The sequence below is a fragment of the Echinococcus granulosus genome, assembly GCF_000524195.1.
Source record: "Echinococcus granulosus chromosome Unknown EG_S00043, whole genome shotgun sequence".
Classification (NCBI taxonomy): Eukaryota; Metazoa; Platyhelminthes; class Cestoda; order Cyclophyllidea; family Taeniidae; genus Echinococcus; species Echinococcus granulosus.
This window is the reverse complement of record NW_020170423.1, coordinates 341,599-358,173: the sequence shown is the minus strand read 5'-3', so window position 1 is coordinate 358,173 and position 16,575 is coordinate 341,599. Positions and strand designations below refer to the sequence as shown.

The following is a 16,575-nucleotide window of genomic DNA, read 5'->3' as shown; positions in this document are numbered from 1 at the left end:
GCTTGGAAGGTTTGGTCAAACGTATGTATAATTCGTAAACTTCCATGACCTCAATTGTTGATATGAAAATGACCTAAAATTTTGCAGTTTGATCGTGACTTGCAGCTATATCTATGGGTACCTTGCATAGTATCTGGCAGTTTCTTATTATATGATATGTCGGGTCAGCGAATCACTGCTAAAATGTCCAAACTACTCATTATAGATTTCGTTTCTAAATATACACAGTCTAATCCTAACATTAATCAGCGATTCCTATTTCTACTGTTCCATATTGCAGTTACGACTCCTATAAATACCTCCAAAAATATTAAGTCATTATTGCACATCTTTCATCCGAAAAAATAATCAAGAATAAATAACAAAAATAAACTACCTTGACCTCCTATTAATCGTGACTTGATATGTGATTGGTTCAGTGATTGTATTCTGACTGACTCCGGGCCGCATGGATGGTGACTGTGTATTGAATATTAAATCACATGAAAGTGGTGGAGCCAAGGTAGGTTATAATCGTTTTGCAACTTTTAAAGGTTTCATCTGCGCCTATTCCTAAGAAAAACATCTCTTCTAATGTTCCTATTATTCCAAAAGAGCCTTTATCGAATGGAAGGGGCATAAGTGAGGGGAAAATTGGCAGAGCCATAAGAGTAAAGAAGTCGGAATTAGTCAAACAGCTGGCGGAAGAAAATTCACCTCCGAAAAAGAACGTGAATGTGAATGTTAGGACTCGAGGTCTCAAATTTCCAGATGAGTCAATTGCGAAAAATCCTCTTCAAGTTGGTTTATCCGCTAAGCAGCATTCAGAACAGCAGGATTTACTCAATGTAATGAGGTGAGCTTTGTTCTCGCAATCTTAACTTTCTAGTGAGGGCGTTACTCCAAACATTGAATCAGTGTTTTCCAAAACATCATGGGGAAACTTCGGTTCACGATCGAACATACATCCTCGTTTGATATCAATCATCCAAAAGAATTTTCACTTTGAACGACCGACCTCTATTCAGGTGTCTGCGATCAAACACTTACTTGACGGCTGTGACGCCTTGATAAAAGCACAAACAGGTTCTGGCAAGACCGTTGCTTATGCTCTTCCATTGATTCACAATTTGATGGAAACTGAACCACCGATATCTCGAAATGATGGTCCAAAGGCATTAATTATTCTACCTACGCGAGAACTGGCTACTCAGACTGGCTTGGTAATGACTCACTTGTGTCGAGCATGTGTCCGAATCGTCCCGGGCTGTCTCATTGGAGGGGCTAAGCGTAAAGGGGAAAAAGCAAGGTACGTCGCCGCTTCAATAATTCTCCATCAGCCTCAGGAAGGGACTAAATATTATCGTGAGCACTCCACGGCGCCTTCTGGATCATATCAGGAAGACAGCTGTGCTCAGCTTGAAGGGGCTTAGATGGTTAGTGATAGATGAGGCCGATCGGTTAGTTGAACTCGGATTTGAACGCGATGTGAGGCGAATCATCGAACGAGTTACTCGTGAAGTCAGCCGTGAAAGTCCAGTTCAAACAGTACTTCTTTCGGCTACTCTCACACCAGGTAATTTGTTTCACGTTTCCTTAAGCTGTTTTTAATACGAATAGGAGTTGAGACACTGGCTGGATTGGTATTAAAGAATCCCGTAAAATGTGAAGTAGCTGATGACGCAGGTAGCATTTCAAATGAAACAACCAAAGAAGGCAGATCTGTTGCGCCATTTTCAATGCCTTCTAGACTGAAACACTTCTTGCTGGTAGTGCCATGCAAGCAGCGCCTCGTTGCTCTTGCCGCTTTTCTCCTATTAAAAGCCAAGGTAGTTTGCTCAGTACTAATTTCTTGTTATTCACCTCTCATTTTCTAGTGGGTTATGACTACGTTGTTCATGCTTCTATTATAGTACAGCAAACGGTCAGGGAAGTTGATTGTATTCCTAGCTACACAGGATTGTGTGGACTTTCACCACCGTCTGTTCTCCGAAACCCTTTGCAAAGATTCTGATAATGCAGACGGTGCTGAATTCCAGGCTAGTGATCTTCATCTCTATCGCCTTCATGGCAACATGGATCATAAGGTATGCTTGTTCCCTTGTGCTAGTCTGAATTTTTTATTTAATCACAGCAATGTAATTCCAGAGCAGTTAACTGGACAATCAGACGAGGAACAGTACAGTTTTCCCAAACTGCAACTTAGTTCAGGTGACAACTCCTTGCTTCGTAGCGATGCTAAACTTCATATCATTTTAAAGTAAGTGGTGGAATAGGGATTAATTCAGCTAGTCATTGATGGTCGACCAGTTTCTTAGTAGAACATGCACATTGTTCCTAAAACGCTCCTTACTTCTTTGAAGAACGCACAAGCCCCTTGCTGATCAATAGTATTCCTGTTGTTGTCGATGGAAGCTTCAAGCAGAGTACGACCTTCACTTGTACGACCAGCATCCCGTTTATCTTGTTACTTTAGCTGCTTCTCTCGATGGCTACTAACGTTTAAGCATTGGAAGTTCACGTAATTAGCCGATTTTGAGGTTCCGTGTAACTCCAGAAATTTTGTGTACAGAAGTTAAAAGTGTCACAAACAGGCTGATTAGTTGGTCGTTCTAAAAGGTTTTGGTTCAGTGATTGCCCTGGAATGCTCGTACTCTCAGATTCCTTCACACGCCCTCTGATTATGTCGGTTTGTGTCGCAGGAGCGTCAGACGGTGTTCCAGAAGTTCTCCAGTTGCCCCAACGGCATCCTCCTCACCACGGATGTGGCGAGCCGTGGCCTCGATCTGGCGGGGGTGGCGTGGGTGGTGCAGTACCACGTCTCCGGCAGTCCAGTCGACTACGTGCACCGTGTTGGTCGCACCGCCCGTGCGGGTGGTCGTGGTAAGGCGCTGCTGCTACTCCAACCCGAGGAGGAGTCCTACACTCGCATGCTCTCCACTACTGTCGGTCTGCAGCTGCAGAGGCTGAATCTCACCGACGTTCTGCAGACCGCACTCTATCATCTCAGGCACACCAAGGGTGTAGGTATTCCATGGACTTAACCGTGTCTTTTGCTCACCCACTCAGTACTACAGAGCTGATATCTAAAAATCGCATATTGGTAGTATTGCCGTACAAAATTAATCTTCTCTGCGATGAGTCTTACCCCTTTTTGTGGTATCAGAAAGTCAATCCTTTTTAACATTTTGACAACTGTTGTTGGCTTCCTAAAGAATGTCTCAATGCTGACTGATAAGCATTCTATCACGACATCGGAACGGGGAGTCATGCTGATTTGTTAGATTTATCCTATGGAGGCCATCCTGGTGGCAGCATCCCAATTCACCTGCAACAGAATGTTCTGTGGTGATCCCCCACAGAACATCGGGACGTGAAGACAGCAGGCTCCTGTGCTCTGTGCCAACAACTGATCACTGCTGGTAGTTTGTTGTACAAATGCGGTATCAGTGACTGCATTTCTATTCGTGCGTAATATTTTCTTCTCCTTCACACAGCGCCGGGGCGTGAGGACAGTGGAAGAGGCAGCAGCGAGTATGGGGAAGTACTTCTTGCAGATGGTGGATGAGAACGCGGAACTTTTGGCATTGGCGGAACAAGCATACCTATCCTTTCTGCGCGCCTATGCCAGCTTCTCCGGCCCAATGCGCGAACACTTCGTCTTCAAGCGCCTTCACCTTGGCCATGTCGCCTGCGCCTTCTGTCTGCGTGACGCGCCCTCTGACATCGCCTCTCGCGTCACTGGCAAACGACCTCTTGCCAAATCAAACTCTCACCCAGGAATCGCCAATTCCGCCGTTGCTGGTTCTCCGATCGCCAAAAGGTGAGATTTTGACTAATTTTGCGGGAACCATCAGCTGTTAGGTGTTACTACGTGAATTAAGTGTTGCCAACTTGTTTGGGTAATGTTGAGTCAAGACCAGGATTTTGCAAGAATCCACTACGTTTACGCAGTGTCAGAAGTTTTGGGGGTTCGTCCAATCACTGTTGGTAGACAGCGTATCTGTAAGGCATGAAAATTGTCTAAGAGGCTGGCTACTTAATTGACTTTAATCAGTTTGTATTTCACACTTTTGATTTTGTTGATCTATTTTATGAACAGTTGTATTCCCTCAATTTTTGAGCAGCTGTATCGCTTGGGGTGCCAACCGTTGTGTTGTAGGTCGCGACGTTTAGAATTTCTTGAGGAGAATGGAGAGGTGGGTTCTCGATCGACGCAGAAGAAGGAGAAGACGACGAAGAAGAAGCCAAGGCCTGCTGAACTGGCCACACGCAATATGCTTGCCGAGTATGGTCTTTGAATTTGTATGCAATGTAAACTTGTACATGTTTGTAGAATAAAGTCTTGTTAACTGCTCTTGTTTTCTGGGTTACTTGGCGTGATGGGTGAGGTGTTGGGGTGGGGGTCCTGAATGGAGCTTGAGTAACGCACCAGGGTATCTCGAGGTCGTTGCGATGCCTGTGTGTTCGTAGTTGTTCCCTTGTTACTCTCCCTTATGAAAAGGTAGAATGCGTACTTAGTTCATCAAAACGAAAGAAGTATTGAAGAAAAGGCAGGTTTGTTCTAAAGCAGTACGCGCGCATTCATTTATAAATCATCATCCTAAAAAGCTGCCGTCAGAGAACTACCGTCGTATGGAAGAGACAAGTCTCGAATGAAAAGAAGTGAATCGGATTCTCAGATAAGAAGAATCAGTGAAGATTTAGCGCTTTCTCTGACTGCATAGACCTTCCAACTCGTGTGGCCTGTACATCCGCTCTGCGACGTAGCCCCCCAACCCTTTGTACGTTGGTAGGGTCCATTTTTCAAGTCGAGGCACTAAATTGGTGGCAGTGGCAAAAGATTTCGACCAGTACGTACAACTGTCCTGACTTCTGCGGCTAAATACTATACTTTCATGTGGCAGAAAGGGCCATCCACCAAGAATGTTTAAATGTGTAAAGACACCTAGCAGAAGGGCAAAATTGACGCCTACCTATGGCAGACGCCCCAATCTTCATTCAACGTAAAGGCTACTGAAGGCCAAAATGGAACCAGATTCTGTACAAAGATATTAGCTAAGTTAGCATGCGATGCCTCCTTTGCATCTCTGCTAAAACAGTGGTAAGCGGGTGGATAGAGAGTAGATAGCGAGAACTCTGAGCCATGATAGTGGGTGCCCTGCCCTTCTGCGATTGAGTAATACACATTTTCCTTGTTATTCTTGCTTGCTACTACTTTTGGGAAAATTCGGGTTTGTACAAACCGATAATCGACCAAGCCTTCCGGCATTTAAATGAATTCTTAATTACTAGCCCAAAATAAGATTAAACGTCTCTCTTTTTTCACTGCACTAACAGTCCACTTTATTTTAAACCATTTTTTAGGCCTATGAGCAGTTATTTGCTTAATTGGTAAAATTTCATTACTTAGTTTTGTACATATTTTTTGGCTGCTAAACCTCTTATTCATATTGTATCCTAACATTTTAAATAATTCTATTTGCGATACTGGATGATACAACATTGTGTCCATCATTCACCTTCCAATTTACTCTATGTTTAATCCTACCGATGTTACAATAGTACGAGCCTTGTGGTGCCAACTTTAAAATTGTGGGTTCAAAACAGTCTATAGATGTCGAGGGAGGGGCTATTCGACAGAATTGGGAAGCGTTCTACTCTTGAGCTTCCCACTTTTGAACAAGGTACTACTTTGTAGCCTTTACTCTTTCAGTTGTGCAATCGGAGTGTTCAAGTCACCACACTGAGTCCATGATTAGTCGTCCCAGCGATGTAAGCGCTTGTACTATTGCTTATTTGCCAGGCTGATAACTCAACAGCTTGCAATGTGTATTGCGTTACAAGATCGAAGGTCGTAAAAGATGTGGGCGAGACAGGTACGAAGACTACCAAGTAGTGAACTATCATTGAATGGCAACATATGTTGATTTTGTTCACATGCCGTCCACTACATTTGATTTCCCAGCAAATATTATAACTTGACACTATTTTAGGTCCTCAATTTGTCGAACCATCATGTGACAAGGTAACCATTGACTTTTGGTAGCTTTTATTTAACACACTTCTGGAGTGTTTATGCCACATTGTTTTATGTGTTTAGGGGACAGTCAATGTGATCAATTCACGTTTAAGGTCCCGACGTCGGTTAGTTTCAGAAACAAGTATGAGAGCTGGTGCGTCTCTACTTTCTGCACTTCTGCATTTTTGGCAGAATTATTCTATTTGTTCGTAAGCTACTTAAACGTTTCAGGAGAAACATTTGTTGTCAGCCTGAACGATTCTTTGAATATGTCCTCTACCCTATCCCAGGTGGAAGCTGAAAAGAGTAATTTTGCCTTGCACTTTCATCTCATATTCAACCTATTGTTCACGCTGAAGACTCCATCTCACCTCATTTTATAGACGCCGCAAAAAGCAAGGATCGGAATCTCAAACCACAGGCAAATTTGTATTTTTTTTGATGCCCTTTTACTAAGTTTGCTGGTTGCTTTTTGTCTTCTACCTGCTTTGCGTATGCTATTAAATGTTTTTTAGTTTATGCGTCTGATTTTTATTAGCGTGGTAGAAGGAAGCTGCGTTCTCGTCGTAATTTGGTGGATTCTGCGGACGCAACAAACAATGCCACCTTTGAGATAAGCGTCGCACCACTTATAGACACAAGAAATGAAAAAGAGAGTACGCGTCTTGTTCCTTGATAGTTACAAAAGTGTTTATTCTACCATTTCAGTATTTTATATCTCATTTGTGCCTACATTAATTATCGAAGAGCTTTTAGTATTTCACAGTCACAGGTTTCAATTCAAAAGCAGAACTAAGGTCCTTTGGTGAAGTGTGTTTTAATGCCACGCAGTTTAAACAAAGCGGCAGGAGTTGCCTGCAGATCCAGTAAACCTGCTTGTTATGATTTGCTGGAATTTTTCATTTTCGTGATCTCGCACAGTTCCCCATAATTGACTGGTATGCCGTATGGACGCCCTTTGGATGCGCTACTACTCATGATAATGCTTAAGGTCTATCAATACTGTGAGTATGCTAGGCTCATGCAGTCCCCCGACACAGCTTTGAGGATCACGTACTTTCGCTGTACTCCCTTTGCTCATCCATGCCCGTCGGTAATAAAGACATTTGTATGGAAGTCATGTCTACTGACTACCTGGTTAGGATCTCGTCGGGATCCAAATCCAGCTCCTAACAGGTTCCCAATCCACGCTGACAGAAGGCCTCAGTGTTAATTTCATTAGCTCATCCCTCTTTAGTATCTGGTGTCCTTATCGCTGATGCAAATTATGCATTCAATTTCTGTAGGTGTCTCAGAGGTTGCTAGTCGCGGTGCGAACAGACGCGTACGTTTGTTTCCGCTCTTCCTTAATTTCTTAATAGATCTTGCACTTCAATGAGTTACATTTTCTTCGAGCAGGCAATTAAAAAGTTGCGTTCACGACGTAACCTGGTGGACTCTTTGAGTGCAACAGCAGCCAATATCACATTTGAGTTAAGTGTAGCGCAGCTCTCCGAATGGAAAAACGAGGCATTGGGTGAGCATGATTGATTTTGCTCATAGTTTTCCTCTGGAAATAATGCCATCAGGTTAACTGAACCATCTTTTACCTTCTGTTAGCTGCGGCATCAACGGAAGAGGCCTCCAGTGGGTTTATACTTCATATTATTGTTTTGTTAAGTTGCAATGGCTAATCAGCAATAATCATGAATGTAAGAAACCACGAATTAGTCAAATTTCCCCAACTTCAGGGCGGTTAGGAGTTCAGTATTGCTCCTTTCACGCTTCGAACATGTGAAGGCGGTAATTGGGTGGCCCAGCCTATTCAATTTTTGATTACTTTCTCCAAATGTTTTTATGAACTGATTGAGGTGTGAACTTGTTGGGTCTTTTGTTGTTGTGATTTTGTACATGCAGGTATGGGTGCGCTCAAATGCACAGCTGAGTCACCACCACTCGATTCCGGAGCTGTTGCCAGAGCTTTAGAGGGGACAGAAGCAGAAGGTTGTTAGTTTTCTTTTGACGATCATGTACAAGCTTGGCTTGATCCCGACTACTTCATTTGGTTAACTATTCTAGCAAATATTTGCCTCTTCATCAGTAGTATGTAACCTATCTTTCTGTGCGCTGCAGATGAGGCGGAGGGGTTAGGTGCAGCCCTGTCGCATGAAGAATCACCTAATCTGACGAAGAACCAAGGTATGGCAGTTTGACATTCATCTGTGGCTAAATAGAGTGAGTGATTTACTTTAAGTCATTCAATTTTATTTCAGATTCTTCCAAGGGAGGTAGACGCAATTCATTGTCACAGGTGGGTAGTATTTATTACAGCTACGACATAGCTGATCACGTTTACATTGTTTTCACCACTTTGTTATTTAACTAGAGCATGGCGGAGAATTTTGTCCATGTTGAGAACGACGACGCCACGATGGAGATTAGTGTGGCACCACTTCCAGCTGGACTTAACGAGGGGCAAATAGAAGGTAAAGGTCGATGTTTTGTGACCTAGTAATTTCTCACTGTTTAGGTGTGCTCGAGTTTGAAGTCTTTTTTACATGCGAGTAGGTAATCTTGAGTTCGAGTTTTAATGCCGTCTTTTGTAAGGAACTTCATGCCACACACCGTTTTATCACATGCGCGCAAAGCCGCTTGCTTGTCACCTTTGAACTGTGTGTAGACTGGACTGATCGGTTCAGGAAATATGTACAGCTTACTAGCATGTAAATAGATACTACTTGTTACTATGCTTATTGCTACCACTTCGGCGTCCCTCCCCAATGGCGTAGAATTTCAAGTTTTGATTCGACTCTAACTTTCCAAGCAGAAATCGCCGTTTTAAGTGTAAAGGTTTGATTGCTAGCATGGCAACTTCAGAAGATGTAGACGCTCCTCGTATAAAAACGGCGGTTTCTTCGGGTGAAGAAGTTATATCAATGGGTGTTGATAGGCAGATTTGTGCACTTTCGTCATACCCGATGTCTTCGCACTTACTGCAGCATTTGGTCATGTTCTGAATCCGAAGAGTTGAGAATAGATAAGCTGGTAAAGATCGATGCCTCACGAGGAAGCCGGGAAATTTAACAGGAGACTCTGCCTACCGCAGTTTTGGAACATTCCAGTCCTGGTTGTCAAAAGGCTGAAGTAAACTCAAAGACATTGCATACGAAAGAAGTGAGTTCATCACATGCGGATATCGTTTCAATAGTAGTCGGTGGAACGGATGTTTCTGAGAGGTCTAGATTCGTCTCTTCCAGGAGATAAGCAAATGCCGTTTTAGCATGCCTCAAGTATCGTCTTTCTAATTCGGTAGTTTTAGAGACCGTGAACGTTTTGCATTTACAAGCGGAGATTTTTCCAGACCCAGAGGTTGTAGAAATGGTTGCCGGTGGAGCCGAGGCTCCTGGTAAGTCTATCAACGAATAGATTTTTGTCGTAAGACATTTGCGTTCGCAACCACAGTTGCATATTTCCAATTTCTCAGTTTTGGAACACGTAGATGCCCCACGTTTAGCGGAAGTCGATTATTCGAATGGCCGAACAGATTCGATAGGAGCGAATTTATCCAACGTGGAAGTCGATTCGGTGCCGGTCATTGGGATCAAGGCTTCTGGTATTATCAATTTCTGTTAATAATTGCTTATACCTTGCATTTCCCAATCTCCATTTGAATGTATTATCGTGATTCTGAGCAATAAATTAGTTACTTTTCCCAGTTTTTTGCGGAATTCACATCCCCAGTTGAAACAAAACACTGGCGTAGAAACAGCTTCAGTATTCGGCTGAGGAGCATCGGTGTGTTGTGAAGCCAAAAGATTATTTATCTGATTATCTCGACTTTGGTTTGAAGTGCAGAGTAGTTGTAAAACTTACTATTTACTTCTGGATGTCTAATAGCTATGGATGGATTCTTAGAGTCATGAGTTAATGAGCCAGTTAAGTCCTTTTCCATGATCTTAAAATTTATTATTTATGTTGGTCTCAGCCTCCTTCAGAGCCATAATATTATGAGTCTTCGTTTTTATCATCATCAGATACTGTGGTGTCGACTCCGTCAGCTGAACCCTCACCCGTTGGTGACGCATCCATGGCCATTTCGATGTCAGAGGTTTCTGGCGCGTCGGTTACTGTGGCGGCGATTCAGACCCCTGCGATCATGCCTTCTATTTGTGCCATCCCAACGGATTTTTCAACTATGGAGGCTTTCAGTTAGTTATAAAGACATTTCATTCAAAAACAAAATTTAATGTCTTTATTCACTTCATGGGTTTTCTCAACCACAGCTGCTGCGGAGGCGCCTTCTAACTCAGCAGTTTCAAGAAATGAGCAGGAGAACGGCGACGTCACACGACATCCAGGTTGATTCTACCAGCATTAATATGCAGGCTTATGCGCTGTAATGGACTTAAATTTTATTTAGTGAATTGCATTTCAGTTGAACATCAACCCGAAGCCCTACTCCTCTGTGAAGACGTTTCAATGGTAGTCAGCAATCTAGAAGTATCTGGTAAGTTGGCTGGTCTATCTGGTGCTTGGTGATGGATTTCCGGAAGAAGTCCTTGTATGTATTTTTTCCCCACTTTTTATTCAGTCATTGACGAACCGAATCCACCACCTGCATTAAAGGAAATTGATGATGAAGTCGCTTTAATGCTTGTCAAATCAAGTATATCTGGCAAGTCTGAGAAAATAGGTTTCAGTTTTTCTGGTTTCTATTTTTATACCTCCAGTATGAGGTCTTATTAGAATTTTCCAAAAAATCCGCAATCCTTCGATGAAGCTTGGGGTTGAAAATGAGTTATTTATTCTGCATTTTTAGGTGTAGGTGCGGATACACAATTTATTGAGGACGAACCCACGGAGGAAAAGGTGATTTCCATGGTAGTGAGTCAGATGGACGTTTCAGGTAGATACTTATTCATCCAAGACTTCGTCCTCTGTAGTTGGACATCTTTGACTCTCACAAATTTCGCCCCAATTTTAGCCTCTGTAGTCGACTCTGTGGTGTCTATGGTTGCCAAAGAGGTAATGGTCTGTTATTTGGACATCATTTCGATTATGTTGTTTGGTTTCTTGATTGTAAACGCTCTTTCTTCACCTTCTTGAAGGCGCCAAAGCGAAAGGTGACTTATGCTGGACGTTGGGCCACAAATAACGTTGATGGTTGGTTTCATTTTACCGCCTATGACGCACATTTCGTAGATTCCATGTTACGGATAGATTTCGCCAAAGATTCAACACGAACGAGAGAGGTCGCACCACGTATGTTTGGTCCATGGATTTCCATTTCCTCCCTATTTGAAACGTCACGGAAGTGAATCGTGTTTGATTTTTTCTTCAGATGACCAGGTTCTACCAACGGCGGGATTGTTATCTGAACCGGAGGCTGATGTCCAAATCATTGAAGCACAAGATCCCAGAGGTAGTATCTTGGTCTGACTACCCCTTCATAAAATGTTTATTAGAGGGCGAAATCCTTGTGGTTCACTTGCTATTCCTAATGGCTTTTTGTTCAATGCTTTCAGCATTCAGAGCAGACTCTTCAGTAATGGTTAGCAGGCCAGAAGCTCCTGGTAAGGCCGCAACTGTTAATTATTCTTTCGTTTGAATAAGTGACAAAAAACTAAGTCGTTTGTATTGTTTCAGCCACAGATGAAAGGAGCTCCTCGGGTGAGGTAAATGCGGGTAATGCCTGCCCCGAGGAGGCGGCTGATGTCAGATCCCAAGTCGGTGGTAATTCCACGGGTTGATTTTCTCATCGTCAAGTTAACCTCTTATTATTTGCATACCTTGACTCTTTAGCTCCTACCGACTCCAACTGTCCGCACCCAGCCGCGGAATCCGAGCTCTCTGATACTGGTGTTGGTGGTGATGGTGAGGTCGAGGTCGCTTCATTGGCTATCAGCAAGTCAATTGTCCCTGGTATGCGCAATGTTGTTTTTCTTACTCCTTTTCTGCCTATTTACCTATAAAAAACCAAGTCGACTTTTGTATGACCTGGTCTATTGGCGAAGCCCTAAACCGTTCACTGGCTGCTGCTGTTAGCGCAAGGAATTATCTTATGGAGTGTTAGTAGAAGTTTTAAAGATTTACCTGATTTTGTGTTAGCAAATCAAAGCAAAATACGTGACTAGATTGAAACAGTATGAAATATGTAATCAGCAATGTAAGGGAGAATCGCCATGATTTATTTGTAGACGTGGTTGTGGTCGGGCACGCGGCTGAGTTTGCGCCCGCCCCTGAAGCTGTGGTAAATGTCTCAAGTCAGACGCAAGCCGAAGGTATGACATGAATATCACTTTTTTTCCCATTTTGCTTCATATTTCACTTCAAGTGAGATCGGTTATATGAAAGACTTTATGCAATTATCGTTGCAATAGCTTGCTTGGTGAAATGTGGAATACTTTGCTGATGATTTAGGTGCAACTTTGTTGGAAGAAAAATTCCAAAACCAGCCCAAAGTACAAGGTGAGGCGGTCCCGGACACTAACTTTACAGGAAGCAGGAGCAGTTCAGACTCACCGGTAAATGAGATTTCCTGCGCACCTGACTCCACTAAATTTCTTATCATTTAATTTCAAGTGGTTTTAATATTATAAGGGTAAAAAGAGGAGTTTGCGCTCTCGTCGCCTTTTGGTAAACTCCGTGGATGCGGTGGATGACAATGTCACCATGGAGATAAGTGTGGCATCGCTTGCGGGCAAAAGAAGTGTTGAAGGAAGGGAGGGTGAAGGTATGTCAAATTTCCTATTGCTAAGGCATAATCAATGCTGCTAGTGTGGAACAATGGAGTGAGCTTAATTTTGTGTGCAAGGGAGCACTTTTCTTACGTATTTTAAATCTGTTTGCACCCTGTTGAATAAGATAAAACGACTTCTTTGCAATGTGCATGCAGGTGACAATGCGACCGCACATGAGGCTGAACCATCACGAGTGGAGGAGGCTGTTGCCGATGCCTCAAGTCAAACAGAAGTCGAAGGTACTGTATCCTCTCTCACATTGTCGTAACATTTCTCATTCATCCGAACTAAATGGTTTAATATTGCATTGAAGGGAACATCAGTTTTTAAAATTGTGGGGTTTTTTTTGTGAGAAAATCAAGGCTAAATAGGTGAGTTTGCATCTATTCCTAAGGAAGTGACTTAACTAGTTGGGAATATGATATAAAATGTATAATTGGCAAAATGAGAGGGGAGTTTTGCAACTTGTAGATATGGCCGTGGATGAGCAGGCGGCTGAGTCTACACCTGCTGCTGAAGATGTTACGAATGTTCCAAGTGAGACGCAAACCGAAGGTATGCCATTGACATTTTAGCTCCTATTTTTTCTTACTTTATACTTCACTCAAGGTGAGATTAGTTACTTGAAGGAATTGACGTGGGTGCACTTTTAATACTTTGCTGCTGATTTAGATGCATCTCTGCTACAAGAACAATCAGTAAACCAGTCCAAAGTACAAGGTGAGGCGCCTTTAAACATTTCTGTTTCAGCTTCCCTGTTTTTAGGCTTTCGTATCCAATGTAAGCTTGTCTTTTCACCTTACAGGCATCTCTACGGAAAGCAAGAGCAGTTCACACTCACCGGTAAATAAGATTTCCTGCAAACCTGACTCGATTGAATTCACTGTTGTGGTTTAATCACAAGAGGTTGTACCATTGTAAGGGTGACAAGGGGGTACTGCGCTCTCGTTGCATGTCGGTGGACTCCGTGGCTGCGGTGAGTGAGAGTGCCACCGTGGCGGCAACTGTGGCATCGCTTGCGGACAAAGGGAATAATGAAGGAAGGGAGGGAAAGGGTACGCCACATTTCTCATTGTTAAGGCATAATTGAAGTGACCAGTACGGAATAGTGGAATGAACATAATTTATTTGTACCTTGTTGAGTGGGATAAAATGTTTTTGCAATGTGCATGTAGGTGACAATGCGAGCGCACACGAGGTCGAACCGTCACGAGTGGAAGAGGCTGTTGTCGATGCCTCATGTCAAGCAGAAGTCGAAGGTGTGATATGCTCTGTCAAGTTGCTGTCTCATTTATATTTTATCCAAGCTGAAAGGCTTAATGGTGCATCAAAGGTAACATCAGTTTTTAGGATTTTTGCGGTTTTTTAATGCAACGCCAAGGCACGATGAATGAACTTTCATCTTTGTCTAAGGAATCGACCTCACTAGCTTGAAACACAGTGTACAATGCGTAATCAGAATTGTAAAAGGGAATTTCTGTAATCCGCCCGTAGGTGTGGTCGTGGTTGGGCAGGCAACTGAGTCCACGCCCACTGCTGAAGAGATGGCGCATGTTTCGAGTCAGATACAAGCTGAAGGTACGACATTTAGCTGTTCGTGGTTCTCACTTTTTCTTCCATTTTGCTTTACACTCCACTCAGGATGAGATTGGTTACTTGCAGGAATTGATATGGTTATCGTATAATTCCTTGCCACATTTTACTGCCAGTTTAGATACACCTTTGATGTAGGACACTAACTAAATTAGTTGGTAGTACACGGTGAAGGACATCTAAGCACCGGCGTTTTGACTTTCTCATTTTTGTGCTTTATTAACCAGCACATGTTTGTCTTCCCACCATGTAGGTGTGTCCGTGGCAAGCAGGAGCAGTTCAGCGTCACGGGTAAGTGACGTTTTCAGCAAACGTGATTCGATCAAATCCGCAATCGTTTTTTAAGCACAAATGGTTTTAATATTGTAAGGTTAAGAAGAGAAGTTTGCGTTCTCGTCGCATGTTGGTGAATTCTGTGGATGCAGTGAAGGACAACGTCACTGTGGAGATAAGTGTGACATCGCCTACAGGCAAAAGAAGTGGTGAACGAATGGAGGGTGAAGGTGCGTCACATTTTTCATTGCTAATTGAGTTGGCAAGTTGGGAGTAGTGGAATGAGCTTAATTTTATACGAAAGAGAGTTATTTTCCCACATATTTTGAATTCATCCACACATTGCTGAATAAAATTTTTCTTCATTGTGCATGTAGGCAACGGTGCGAGCGCACGCGAGGCCGAACTACCACAAGTGGAGGAGGCTGTTGCTGATGCCTCAAGTCAAACAGAAGCCGTCAAAGGTGTGGTACTCTCTGTCGAATTGTCGTCTCATTTCTCATTCTTTTACGTTGGATGGCTTAAGGTTGCATTGAAGGGAACATCCATTTTCAAATGTTTACGCATATTCGTGTTAGTAAGATAAGGCAAAATGAGTAGACTTGCATCTATCCCTAAGAAAGTAACTTCGCTGGTTAGAAATGTGGTATGAAATGCATAATTGGCAATATGAAAGGGCATTTCTGCAACCATCTTGTAGATTTGGGCGTGGACGGACAGGTGGCTGAGTTCACTCCCGCTGCTGAAGGTGTGATAAGTGTCCCAAGTGAGGCGCAAACCGAAGGTATGCCATTGACACTTTCGTCCCCACTTTTTTACTTTATGCTTCACTCAAGGTGAGATTGGTTACTTGAAGGATTTGACATGCGTACCGTTGTAACACCTTGCCCGATAAATTGTGGCATGCTTTGTTGCTGATTTAGATACATCCCTGTCGAAAGAAAAATTACGAAACCAGTCAAATGTACAAGGTGGTGAGGTGTCTCTAGACATTCACGTTTTGGCTTTCTCATTTTTGTGCCTTTTTATCCAACGCAGGTTTACCTTTCGACTATGTTGGCGTCTCTGCAGCAGGCAGGAGCAGCTCAGACTCTCAGGTAAACGACATGTTATGCTAATCCACCTTGACCGAGTTCAGTATTATGGCTTAACTACCAATGCTTTTAATGCTATTAGGTTAACAAGAGGAGTTTGCGCTCTCGTCGCATGCTAGTGAACTCCGTGAATGCAGTGGAGGACAATATCACTACGGAGATAAGTGTGGCATCGCTTGAGGGCAAACAAGATGATGTACAAAGGCAACGTGAAGGTACGTTTTTCACTACTGCGAAACATCGGTGATGGCAAGTTAGGAATGATTAAAAAAGCCTAATTTTATGCGCACGAGAGTACTTTTCCCATGTATTTTAAATTTACTTGTACCTTGTTGAATGGGATAAAGTGTTTTTGCAATGTGCATGTAGGTGACGATGCGAGCGCACACGAGGCCGAGCCATCACGAGTAGAGGAGGCTGTTGCCGATGCCTCAAGTCAAACAGAAGTCGTCGAAGGTGTGGTATCCCCTGTCGAATTGTCGTCGCATTTCTTGTTCATCAAAATTGGGTGGTTTAATATTGCATTGAAGAGAACATAGGTTTTCAAAGATTTACGTAGCTTCTTTGTTAGAATTGGAAGACACAGTGCGTGAGTCTGTTTGTATGCCTAAGGAAGCGACCCCACCAAATTGAAACACTGTATACAATGCATAATCGGCAAAATTAAAGGGATTTCCGTAATGTACTTGTAGATGTGGTCGTGGATGGGCAGCCGGATGAGTTCACACCCGCTGCTGAAGCTGTGGTGAACTATTCACGTGAGACGAAAGGTGGAGGTATGGCATTGAAGCCTTTCCTCGCATTTTACATTACACTTCACTCAAAGTGAGATTGGTTACTTGATGGGGTTGATGCTCGTATTATTTTTAATACTTTGCCTGGTGAAATATGCCAT

The 16,575-nt window shown here is 43.0% G+C and overlaps 1 protein-coding gene across 1 annotated transcript; it reads left to right on the top strand. All coding sequences in view use genetic code 11, as the record gives it.

Annotated features, from left to right (window-relative positions):
- Positions 1-448: 448 nt before the first annotated feature.
- Positions 449-8,548, top strand: EGR_05651 (putative ATP-dependent RNA helicase DDX31; the record flags this gene model as incomplete). The annotated part of the gene is made up of 21 exons (XM_024494900.1): positions 449-502; positions 534-835; positions 869-1,288; positions 1,320-1,555; positions 1,600-1,808; positions 1,893-2,066; positions 2,682-3,002; positions 3,477-3,802; positions 4,142-4,267; positions 5,667-5,754; positions 5,786-5,858; positions 6,083-6,126; positions 6,540-6,657; positions 7,288-7,325; positions 7,400-7,517; positions 7,601-7,627; positions 7,898-7,984; positions 8,114-8,179; positions 8,254-8,291; positions 8,367-8,466; positions 8,511-8,548. The coding sequence occupies 21 exons, from the start codon at positions 449-451 to the stop codon at positions 8,546-8,548; spliced, it is 3,003 nt and encodes a 1,000-aa protein (XP_024350697.1).
- Between the last annotated feature and the right edge of the window lie 8,027 nt (positions 8,549-16,575).